We start from the raw sequence: 12,537 nt of genomic DNA, 5'->3' as shown, positions 1-12,537 counted from the left end.
ATTGGGGGAGTTGCACATGGCGATCAGCTGGCCTACCAAAACAAACAGCGGAGAGGTGCCATGTAGTCCATTTGTTGTTTTTATACCTAAGGAATTTTTGGCTATACTTTTATTGTGTTAAGGAGAGCAAATATGGATAATAGAGTCTCATATATATATATATATATATATATATATATATATATATATATATATATATATATATATATATATATATATATATATATATATATATATATATATATATATATATATATATATATATATATATATATATATATATATATATATATATATATATATATATATATATATATATATATATGATATGAGGTTATAAGTCTTGATAATGAGGAATTGCTGCGATACCGAAAATAAAACCTATACAGGCAGCTATATAGCTCTACTTCATTAGCTGTTTTTGACCTACGGAATTCCTGGCTTTCATATACTATAAGAAAAAGCATTAACTACCAATAATTTAGTAAAAAAGAAGGTTATAGAAATCAATCAATGAGGGCATACTCCGGGGGGGGGGCGTCGCCTCGCCCTCAGAGGTTATGAGAGTCCAGCGGTGGGAGCACACCTGACAGATGCATACCCGACCAGACAAATGTAAATTATTAAGATTCACCAGAGCTCACCCCCCCATCCAACACACTTACACTCTCCATAATTCAGACCTAGAATCAGTGCACACACAATTAAGTATCCTGGTGTTCACCTCTCAACTAACTTGAATTTCAACACTCACATAGACCACATCAGTGCCACAGCCAGCAGAACACTGGGTTCCTGAGGAGGAATCTACATAACTGCACACCTGACATTAAACACATAGCTTATGACATACTTGTGAGACCAACACTGCAATACTGCTCCACGATGTGGAATCCTTACACACAGAAACATTGATAGGGTAGAACAAATCAACACCAAGGCGGCAAGGTTCATTACAAACAATTACACTCGAACGCCTGGAATCACAACACGGATCAAACAACAGATAAACATGGAACCTCTTCACATACGCAGACAATCACACAGACTTACACTTATGTACTACAAGATCACAAACACTCACATTGACATTGACCCACACACATACTGTAGGTGGGTCGTAATACACACATCCATAAATACCAAACATATCACACTAACACTGACGCATACAAGCACTCATACTTTCCACGCTCCATACGTGACTGGAACAGCCTCCCTCAACACACTCACTTGTCACCACAACATACCAACACTAACAATTACACTTGATTCACTTCCCTTCCCTGCACACCTGGCTCCCCCGTCCCCCCAACAGCAAACACAAATATGAGTGTTATGCTCCTGAAAGGTGCCGTGCGCATTATTATCCAGATCCAGATCTAGATCCAAATAGTGAGGAACAAGGAATGATGGGAATTTAGAAGCTTGTGGATTATACTAAAAAAAGTACTATTCATAAATCTACCTTATTGACTGCAACTAATATGTTCAGTAAGTTCATCTGATATAAATGAGCCAGTGTGTTGAGGTTTAACGAAAAAAAGAAAAGAAAAAAAAGAAAAAAAAAAGACAAGTAGTAGGCGAACACTTGAATATAAATATGCATGAGAGGGAGCGCTCTCAGTAGCTGAGCAGCCTGCCACTCTCCTTGCTGGGAAAGGTGTGCAATAAGTGTAGTATCCTGCCGGTACAGACTTGCAGTACGGTTCAGAAAATTGGCGCATCACGGAAGATCTAGAGAGAAAGCTAAAAAGCACACACAGAGGAATGGAGATAAAAATGTTAGATATAAATTAGAAGACAGTGTTAGGGATTAGGAAACAGAACGGTTGAAGATATGATAAATTTCATTAATAAAAATAAATTAACTTGAGCAGGTCATATGCTGCAACGGGTGAAGACAGCAGGTTGAAAGTTTGAATTAAAGCATTTGCCGGAGCAGGATGGAGTGTACTACCATCAACAGAGGTGAAGGATGTTAGGAAAGGTCTTTGTCTGCAGTGATATTGTAATGGATCATAAAAAAAATGTTGTTAGCGTGGGAAAGGAATTGTCCGTGGGCGGTGGAAGGGTGAGGCGGCGAGGGCTGGGGCGTGGCGGGGCCGTTTTCACAATTCCTCATCTTCTGGGAAAGAATTTATCGTAGTACTACAGTGTGAAAGTCAATCTCATGCAAAGGTCGAACCCGCCCTTTCTTCGATGAATAAATATACGTAACTGTATTGAAATGTAGTAGCCATGAAAGTCAACCTAAATTCTATCTTAAAAATCGCGAAAACAATCAACTTTTACGTAAGTACTTTGATGACTACCTGTACTTACGGAGCTTACTGATTTCCAAGGGTCCCGAGGCAGGCGCTGAGGGTGTGACTGTATGTGTGTGTGTGTGTGTGTGTGTGTGTGTGCGGCGCCCAGTATGTCGGGCGTCCTGAGTCCTGACTCCTGACAGTAGGCGGCTCGCGGCTGTGGTTGACGGAGGTGTTTCCCTGACTTCCTGACCAGGTAGGATTCGGTGTTCCATACTCTGAGGTGTGTCTGCTCCCGAGGCTTATTTATTTTCGTGTTGTGTTCCCTATAGATGTTTACGAAAGGTTGTTCTGTTATCTGGTTTTATCTACTGGGTCAATCTATTTATTAATCTTTTTTTGTGGAAGCAGTACACTAAAAAGTTAAATTAATTCCATATTTCAACTTAGAGTGAGTCAGGTTTTCTGGGACGCTCAAACACAGAGGAGACTTCTTACTATTCGTGTTGTGTTCGCTGTAGATGTTGACTAAAGGGTTTTCTGTTACGGGGTTTATCTACTGGGTCATTCTGTTCATTTACCGTTATTTTATGAAAGCAGAATAAAAAAAATAAATCATTTTCACATTTCAACTTAGAATAATTCAAGTTTTCTGGGACGCTCAAACACAGGTCACACAATTGAATTTCTTGGGACGTGCGTGTGCAATTTAGATAAACTTGTCTGTCATAAATTTCAAAGGTACACGTGTGGGTTGTCTCTCGTAAGTTCATGTATTGGAAAATAAAAAGGAAGAAAGCTTTGTCATGGTGTAAGAGAGAGAGAGAGAGAGAGAGAGAGAGAGAGAGAGAGAGAGAGAGAGAGAGAGAGAGAGAGAGAGAGAGAGAGAGAGAGAGAGAGAGAGAGAGAGAGAGAGAGAGAGAGAGAGAGAGAGAGATGAGGGAGCATGAGTGATTACAGAGGGAAGGGGGATAATACACGGGAAACTGCTGGCCGAGGTAAGGTCACTGAGGAGGGACACGAAGGGCCACTCTCTAAGGCACTACCAATCAAGATCTTGCTACCAATAACTCCCTTCAGCGGTGCACAAGGCCACTCGTACAATATCCGCTCCCCAACCTTGCCTTCGCGCGGCGGGGAAAATAAAGAGAGAGAGAGGGAGAGAGAAAGGGACGGGCTAATTTTCCGCAGCAAAACACAGCCATCCTATCATCCATCCTGCCTCTGACCATCACATCGGATTACCTCTCATGTACTCCGGCAAGCTGACGTACACTTTCTCCTCTTGCACACCACGCCATCGTAACACTAATTCCAGTATGTCATGGTCGCCCCCTGGAAGCGCCGATCAAAGGCTCACGTCCCAGCCACCTCACCCCGCATGACGCAACGCCGTACTCGCGATGATGTAAAGTGTTCCGTATGACTGGGACGCGACAGCGGAAACCGATTATCGCTGTCTTGTGGCGTCTTTCCCTTTTTTCTTCTGTGTGGGTCAGCATGTTTTGGATATTTTATTTGGGTATTATCTTGTTTTGTTGTCACTGACCCATCCATTTCCATTACCGTAAAGAAAAAAAAAAAAACGTAGCGGTGTTTTTTGTATTATTCTGTTTTCTCTCTTTCTTTTTTACGGACCAGCACATTGTGACTATTTTATTATGATTTTGCTTCACCTTTGACCTGACTCATTTACCGTAAAAAAAGGGTATCGATATTACTAGAGGCATAATGATGCATCGAGAAAGTAATTACCCATGCAGGATGAGCGTTGGCGAAGAGAGGAACTTCCTTAACGTACCGGAAAGAGGCGTTAAAACCTCATGCGACAGTCACGGCCACATGACGGTAAAACGCGGAAGTGATTATGCAGTACAACAAGGGAGTACAATCAGGACCGTAATTTAGGGAGAAGTAAAAGAGGAAGGTGATAAGGGAAGGACATTATTCATTCACTGCGATTTTTTACGTAACTGCAAAAAGGACTGTAAAATTATGGAGAAGTAAAAGAGGAATGTGAAAAGGAAGGACACCGTTCATTCAACACGATTTTTACCTAACTGCGATAAGGACTGTACAATTATGGAGAAGTATAAGAGGAATGTGAAAAGGAAAGACATCATTCATTCAACACGATTTTTACCTAACTGCGATAAGGACTGTACATTTAGGGAGAAGTAAAAGAGGAAGGTAAAAAGGAAGGACATCATTCACTCAACACAATTTTTACCTAAATGTTAAAAGCCAACGGAATTTAGAGATTAAAGGGGAAGAAAAAAAAATGGAGAAAAAGTCATAAAACACGATTTCGTTAGCTATTAAAAGCCGGCAACTTTAGCACCCATATTTATAGTGACGCGTAACATACATGGCGTGACAACCTTGCGCACACCTGTCACGGGCCACCTGACTGTGTGCTGCCGTAAACAGACCTCCTCACATGTCACGAATAGGTAAACGTAGGGACATAGAGAGGACAACGCCCCCTAGCCACGTAACACAGACACAGTACAGTCGGAACACGCTAACATAGTTCATCGCCTCACTTACTTATTCACGCTGTTTGAGGGGAGGGAGAGAATTATCATCGTTTTTATAGACATTTATATGAGGATGTATTTATATGACATCTGGTTATTTTTTTTGTTCGATATACGTAATGGCAAAAGCACACACACACACACACACACACACACACACACACACACACACACACACACACACACACACACACACACACACACAATGATGAAGATAATATACTACAGCAATGACGAAGACAATAACGAGTCATACAATCGAAAGCACACACACACACACACACACACACATAGGAAAATAACTCCACATCTTCACTTTCCCTTGTGCGTGCATAATACAAGGGAAAACAACAACCCCCATAGCACTGCCACTGAACACCTGACGCGCCTTCCCTACACACGGACAAGACACTAATTAGTTCCGCAGGTGCGCGCCACACCACAAGCTCACCTGCTCACTTTCGCTGATGACCGTAAAGTGCCAGTCATCCCTTACCGTTATATGGCCGGGGAAAAGGTTGTATAGTAAAAGCCTCACGTCATCTCTATTGTGGTTTTATTACCTTTCTGTTCTGTCTTTTTACTGTTTAAATATCAGTCATCGCTCTTGAGGGTAAATCCTTTGTGACCGAACCCCGTTTTCTTAGGTGCTTAAGGTTGTTAGTGATTTGTTTATTGGATATCGGTGACAATTTTATTCTCGCTATGTAAATAAGTTGGATAAAGGTTAAAAATGGTGTGGAGAGAGAGAGAGAGAGAGAGAGAGAGAGAGAGAGAGAGAGAGAGAGAGAGAGTCCTTTCTGTTTTTCATCATCAACATTATCAAGCGCCATATGTTTGAAAGTCCGTCATTTTCTTATTATGTGCACAATTTTCGTCCCTCGTTTCCTTGTTTACTTTCAAAGGCGTTGTGGTGTGACTTTATTTTAACTCTCTCTCTCTCTCTCTCTCTCTCTCTCTCTCTCTCTCTCTCTCTCTCTCTCTCTTTATCCTAGGATGGAAAGGTACCTACTATTCGTCTGTTACATTACTACAACTACTACTACTACTCCTACTACTGCTACTACTACTACATTTCTCCCCTTGAAGATGGCGCACAGAACGAGTCTAGTGGCGGTGGTGGTGGTGATGGTTTACCTGTCTGCCGCCGTGGACGCTCAGGTGTTTTACCGTGGCAACTGTCCGCGGACCCCCATCATCAAGGACTTCGACTGGGACCAGGTGACGCCCCGCTACTGGGACTGTTTCACGGGTTATGATTTTGAGGGTGACTGTCATAAGTATTAAGGATGACGAAGAGAAATCCTTGAGCTATTTACTGATAGAAAATAAAATACCTAACTGGATGAATTTTTTTTTTAAGTGAATGTAGGAACTCCTTAAGACTTGATTCGTTCAGCTACAAAGAGAGCTAAACAATCATCATCATTATTATTATTACACTGTGTGACACGATTATTTTTAGTAAATGTACGAACGCCTTATCATTTAACTCGTTCAGCCAATGGATAGCTACAATTTCTTCATTATTACCATATTTTGGCGATATATCAGAGACTTTAGCATCAGGACACCTCTCCTCCCGAAATTGACCTATCTTCCTGCCACTCATCTACTCTTATTAGGAGCAGTGAGTAGCAGGCTTTTTTTTCATATTTGTTTTCTTTTTTTATGCCCTTGAACTGGCTCCTTTGTTGTAAAAAAAAAAAAAGACATCAGATGGTTCAGTGAAATATGATGTAGGCTTCTTAAATATGATGTACTTTACTGTTGCTTTTCCTCCCTGAGCAGTACCTAGGGCGGTGGTTCGAGCAGGAGCGGTACTTCGTGGCCTACCAGGAGGTGGGGCGGTGCTGGAGCGGCACGTACCTGCGGAACGCGAAGTCGGGCAAGATCTCCGTCAGGCTGGACTTCCGCGACGTGTTGTAAGTGTGGATCAGAGCCAACGTTACCAGCCTGTCGTACTCAGCCTCTTTTATTTGCCGATTTCCAACCAAAATCTGTCATCCCCACCCCTATAACGAGATTTGACTATAGATATCGTTAAAATCGGTAATTGTTGGTGTTTGTTTGCAATAGCCATGAGTCAGAAACCAGAAAATACGATGTCCTGGGTACGATAATCTGGCATCGCTGATCAGAGGCCATATTCTTAACATTTAGGAGCCCAGGAACACATATTTAACACGGTTTTCGCAGGAGTTTGGGCCATTTCCTGGGGTACTAGTTTAAGACCTTGGTGGTAGTTTAACCCTTCTTCTGTACCAAAAACGTAAAAACACTCACTAGAACAAGACTGATTTCGTTTTGGCCTTTGGAAATCGTTGAAGTGAGAGGCGGAAGGGTTTGAGAATACCAAATTAGGTCTTGAGGTGTTTTACGGGTAAGGATACAGGACGTTTTGTTATATATATATATATATATATATATATATATATATATATATATATATATATATATATATATATATATATTGTGTGTGTGTGTGTGTGTGTGTGTGTGTGTGTGTGTGTGTCCTCTTTCCTCCTCCCTCTCACAGGTGTTATTCATCAGTACATTTTGCGGTGAATACTAATGTCATGTACTCTCCAACGTAGCCATTTGAACTTTTCTTCTCTTTTTTTTTCCGTGCGCTGTTTCATCGCGTGGAACAAATAATAGCCAGATAAAACATGAACATATAACTGCATTTATTTTTTTTCTTTATATTACCACCACTATTACAACTACTAACTACTACTACTACTACTACTACTACCACTACTACTACTACTACTACTACTACTACTACTACCACTACTATTACTACTACTACTGCTACTGCAAGCTAACCTCATCTCATCTCACTCCATCCCGTCCCCAGACTCAAGCAGCCGAAGCAGATTACAGTGGACGTGTTTCAGAAGAGGCCTTACGAGGCGCCCAACCGCCTCACCTACACCATCCCCGGCGTGATCGGGTTCGAGGACAACTACGAGGTGCTGGCCACGGACTACAACAACTGGACCCTCGAGTACGCGTGTGTCAACAAGCCTCCCTTTGGGCATACCCGTGAGTTCCCTGCTTGGCTTCTTTCTTCGTTTGCGTGAACTGCAAAATATCCCTCTTATGGTGGGTAGGGTGTTACGGTTTGGCGGTTAGCTAATATGGTGTTTGCTACTGGTTCTGCAGAAAGATTTAGGAGATAGATAGGGAAAGGTAGATAGAATAGGGAAGATAATAGATCGATAGATAGACTAGTTGACTGATGCAAGGTAAATACAGGAAGACGGTTTAATAAGGAAAGGTGTATATGTATTGAGCTAAGGAGAATATATATAAAGAGAAAACTATAAATTCGTATGGACAGGTTGGTATAAAGATATTCAGGTAGATACATAGAGATCGAAGTACAGGCTGGTAAAGAGTGATAGATGTATACATAGATAGATAGACTGATATGAACTGGTGAAGAGGTAGAGTTTCATAGTTAAAAAGACTATTGTTTATATGAAAGTAGAGAGATATATATGTAAAGTCGATAGATAGAGACGTGAATAAGAGATTAAATGATAGATAAATGAAGATAAGCTGGTTGATAGATAAAGATGTAGGTAAGTAAGGAGTGGCGGAGAGAGGAAAATAATACGGGAAATTGTGTAATAAAAGAAAGTGGTAATGTCTGGAAGGCTAAACCTGAACCCTTTGGCGTAAAATTAGACACGTACACACACACACACACACACACACACACACACACACACACACACACACACACACACACACACACACACTGAGTTCAGGTGATAGGAAATAAATTCACTCAGACAGATGTAATGATAAGACACGCACACACACATACAAAAAAAAAAAAAAGTTCGACCCATTGAACACTTGTTTAGGCACAACGCCCCACTTCCTGCAAGTGTTATTCACCACATCTGTACATAAATCATATACCTTCCCCCCCCCCCCCCCCCACACACACACACACACCCATACCCACACACACACAGTCCCTAACACCATCTCTACATTTTTTCTACGGTAACGCGTGGCAGACTGAAAACAATACACACACACACACACACACACACACACACACACACACACACACACACACACACACACACGCACAGTCTCAAACACCACCTCTACATTTTTCGACGGTAACGCAAGACAGATTATAAACAATAAAAAATAATGGAAATAAACGCGAACCACCTTTTAAGGAGGAGGCAGACGAAGTACTGAACATATCCTCGCAGGAGATGCCATGCGAAGGCCGCTTGTCCTCTCGTAGTCTCTTTATATTCACGTGCATCTCTGTGTGACAAGCTCCTACCTTCTATTGAAGACAGGAAACCAAAAATAAACCAGGGTCAGTTCCGGAGGTTTTGTGGTACTCCCCTCGAGATAGTTCACGTCGTGGGAAGGAATCAATAAAGAGGAAGCTGTTCTAGAGTTTAAAAGGGAAAGAGGTGGCGGAGTGAACACTATCAACGGCTATGGCTTCTCAGTAAATAGAGGAGAAAATAGGATGTTCTAGAGTTTACCAGTGAAAAAGGTGGCGGAGAAAACACCATAAAAAACTAGGGTGTCTTAGTTAATAGATAAAAAAAGAAGGCTGTTCCAGAGTTTACGAGGGAAAGAGTAGGCAGAGATAACACAACAAAGAACTAAACAAATGAGAAAAAGGATGTTCCAGAGTTTACCAGGGTTACCAGTTTGCTAGGTGGATGAATGAATACTATAAAGAACAATGGTTTCTTGGTAAATAGAGGAGGAAAAGGCTGTTCCAAAGTTTACCAGGGAAAGAGGTGGACAAGCGAATACTATAAAACAATAAACTCTACGGTATCACCCCTCCCCCATTCAGGGACAGCGTGGATCCTGACCCGCAGCCCCCACCCCAGCGCCGCCGTGATCCGCGCGGCGAAGGACACGCTCACCCACATCGGCATAGACGTTAGCCTCCTGAAGAAGCAAGAGACCTCCTGCTTCGTCTAGCCGCAGGTAACGGTGGGAGGGCTAGGTGTGTTCGTTAGGTCCTATTATTATTATTATTATTATTATTATTATTATTATTATTATTATTATGAGAGTCGAATCAGGTAGAGAGGGAGGACACTATAAGCTGTCTATTCAACAGCTTCGAAACACCTGAGACGCCGAGAAAGATAAAATGAAAATGCAAGTAATGAGGGAGAAGTAGAAAGATCCAGGCAACATTTAAGTTAATACTCATAACATAAAGAAAAAAGACACTCAGCAGAGGCATGAAAAGTGAACTAGTGTCGAAAATAAAGAGTGTTCATCATATTTTATTTTCATGAGACACGTGCTAATTGGAAAGGAGAGAACAGACTGGTGAAGCCAATCTAACCAACCTAACCTATCCAGTACTGAGCGAGAGAAGAGAGCAAAAAATATTCCTGCAGTTCCATAATGATAGATCGCGTGCGTGGTCGTGCATGTGAGTGTGCGAACGTATCTGTTTAACTCGGGATGATACAACACAGCCAGGCATATCATTTGGAAGCTCGTGAACAGGTGATCTCGGGAAATAAGTGCCTCCCTCCCTGCTCCCTCCAATAAAAAAATAAATAAAATGGAGCTGCAATAATATACTCCCCTCCATTAACTTATCTATTCTCCATTTACGACTGTCATATCTGCATTAACTACACAACTACTTCATCTCTTACATTTTCTTCCATGGGCAATTTTGTTCTCATAGTATAGTTGGAATATATTTGTTTGTGTCCTGTTTTATTTTCCGTGATTCAGGATATATACTTAACTTGATACACTGTGATCTTTCCCCTTGTTATTTTGATTCTGTGCAATGATCTTTCCCTTTTCTTATTACTTGTCCTTTTTTCTCATGTTATGTTCATTTTCACGAGGAAGCTTTACCTTAGCTCAGCGTAAAACTTCTAATATTCAGAAGTTAAATATGTTTCCAAGGCCACGATATAACACAAAACCATGAATATAATAAACAGTTTTTGCCTGATATTTCCGCTCTAAACAATCCACGTTCTTTCATTTATATCGCTTAAGCCTTCATATTTTATACTACATTCACTTCCACGAACAAAATTTTACTTCAAAATACGAAAAAAAAAAACGATATTACATTTCGGCGTTCAATTTGTTTCCGGGGTTCACGTATCACAATGAACAATAACCTGAATGGGAGAAAAAAGAATAAAGGTCCCATTTTATGCCGAGGGCTTAGGCATCACTCAACTATAAATCGAAACTAATTTCTTTGCGGCGGTTCGTGGGTGAACACATAACGCACGGAGCAATAATCTGAATGGAAAGACTGAATCCCATAATGGCCTGGCGTTATACCCTAGGCTTAAGGCGTGGCGCAGGGCGATATTTACGACCCACGACACTCAGGAGGCCCAGGAGAGAGAGAGAGAGAGAGAGAGAGAGAGAGAGAGAGAGAGAGATTCACCTATTTGCATCTTCCTGGACTAAACCACAAGTTCTATCATGGGTTTGAAGGCTTTGGGTTTTCACTTTTGGGTTACTCGTCTTTTGCAAGTGGAAGACCATCATTCAGGGCACGGATGATAGGACACTGACCACCCAGGACTCGAACCCGGGACCTCTTGGTTTTGAGCTAAGTACGCTAACCACTGCACTGGGGAGTTCTCTCTCTGTGGCAGCGTGGACAGAGGCTGGCGGGGTAAGTGCGTTCTGCCATCCCCCTTTCTGCCTCTCTCCCCCGCTAAGACGCAGGATGGACAGGCCACATACACTGTTAAAGGTGAAGGTAAAGTAGGGGGCATTCGCTTTAGTGTTACGAGTGGTATAAACACCTCGTTACTGTGTATGGAATGATGTGTTTGTTTTTGGCAGGTTGGCGCCGTCGCTCATCCCAGCCGTCCCCTCCTTGCTGCTCGCCTCGCCACGGAACACTGGGGATAAGTTTCAAACACGAGTGCAGAATCAGTAATTGTTACGTTGTTACAAAGAATGTTCAGTAAAAGTATGTGTGGATGATACAAACACGGGAACACACTTACTGTTACCCTCATTGTTCCTGTGATTGAGGTGACGCAGTGTGTTCGAGCTGTTGCTGAGGACGGCGTTAATCACAAAGGATAAACTGCACACACGGGTACTTTCTCACTGTTACTTAAATTGTTTCCGTGAATGGCATGAAGTGTTTGTTGTTGACATGCCATCACGGGACATTCCTGTTCGGTTAAAGTTTGAAATGCTTTTCACATGACATGAATAAAAAGAAGTAAGATTTCGTATTTTTTTCTGGACCTTGATGCTTTTGTGTTGCCATTAGGTGTCATAACTTGTGAAATCTTATTCGCTTTGATGTATTTTAAAACGTATGTATTAGTTTTGGCGAAAGGATTGAAAATAAGTGTTTACGTTATAATCTCAACTGTTGGTTACGAGGTTTTCATACATAAGCTTTACCAAATAAGAATCAGCCAGTTAATCAATCAACTAATCAATCAATCAGTAAGGTGAGCTAGGGAGGGGCAGATAACCGCAGCCTCAGCGCCGCGTCATGCCGCCGTGCTTGGGGTGGCGACAGTGGGGACACTTGCCGACCCGGAAGCTGATCCTGTTCTTTATCGACTCAATCACCGCCATGCACGCCAACCCGCCGCCGCTGATGGGCCCCACGGAGTGAGGGAGGACCACCAGCAACACCGTCGCCGCCACCAAGTCCGCGACAAGAGAAGACGGCGCGGCTTTAACGGGGCGGCAGCACTGGTCCCCAC

The 12,537-nt window shown here is 42.1% G+C and overlaps 1 protein-coding gene across 1 annotated transcript; it reads left to right on the top strand.

Moving 5' to 3' along the window:
• The first annotated feature begins 2,435 nt into the window (after positions 1-2,435).
• On the top strand, positions 2,436-12,045 carry LOC127000465 (apolipoprotein D-like). The gene is made up of 6 exons (XM_050864186.1): positions 2,436-2,505; positions 5,879-6,010; positions 6,581-6,714; positions 7,653-7,840; positions 9,648-9,784; positions 11,648-12,045. The coding sequence occupies exons 2-5, from the start codon at positions 5,879-5,881 to the stop codon at positions 9,776-9,778; spliced, it is 585 nt and encodes a 194-aa protein (XP_050720143.1). The 5' UTR covers positions 2,436-2,505; the 3' UTR covers positions 9,779-9,784; positions 11,648-12,045.
• Positions 12,046-12,537: the final 492 nt, after the last annotated feature.

This window comes from Eriocheir sinensis, chromosome 18, assembly GCF_024679095.1.
Source record: "Eriocheir sinensis breed Jianghai 21 chromosome 18, ASM2467909v1, whole genome shotgun sequence".
Classification (NCBI taxonomy): domain Eukaryota; kingdom Metazoa; phylum Arthropoda; class Malacostraca; order Decapoda; family Varunidae; genus Eriocheir; species Eriocheir sinensis.
Note: the sequence above shows the minus strand (reverse complement) of the source record. Positions and strands in the feature narration are given on the sequence as shown.

Excerpts from the sequence above, each read along its gene's own strand:
- LOC127000465 (XM_050864186.1), top strand. The coding sequence starts at position 5,879 with ATGGCGCACAGAACGAGTCTAGTGGCGGTGGTGGTGGTGATGGTTTAC. Across the intron at positions 6,011-6,580 it reads AGGACTTCGACTGGGACCAG|TACCTAGGGCGGTGGTTCGA; the intron begins GTGACGCCCCGC and ends CTCCCTGAGCAG. Across the intron at positions 7,841-9,647 it reads GCCTCCCTTTGGGCATACCC|GGACAGCGTGGATCCTGACC; the intron begins GTGAGTTCCCTG and ends TCCCCCATTCAG.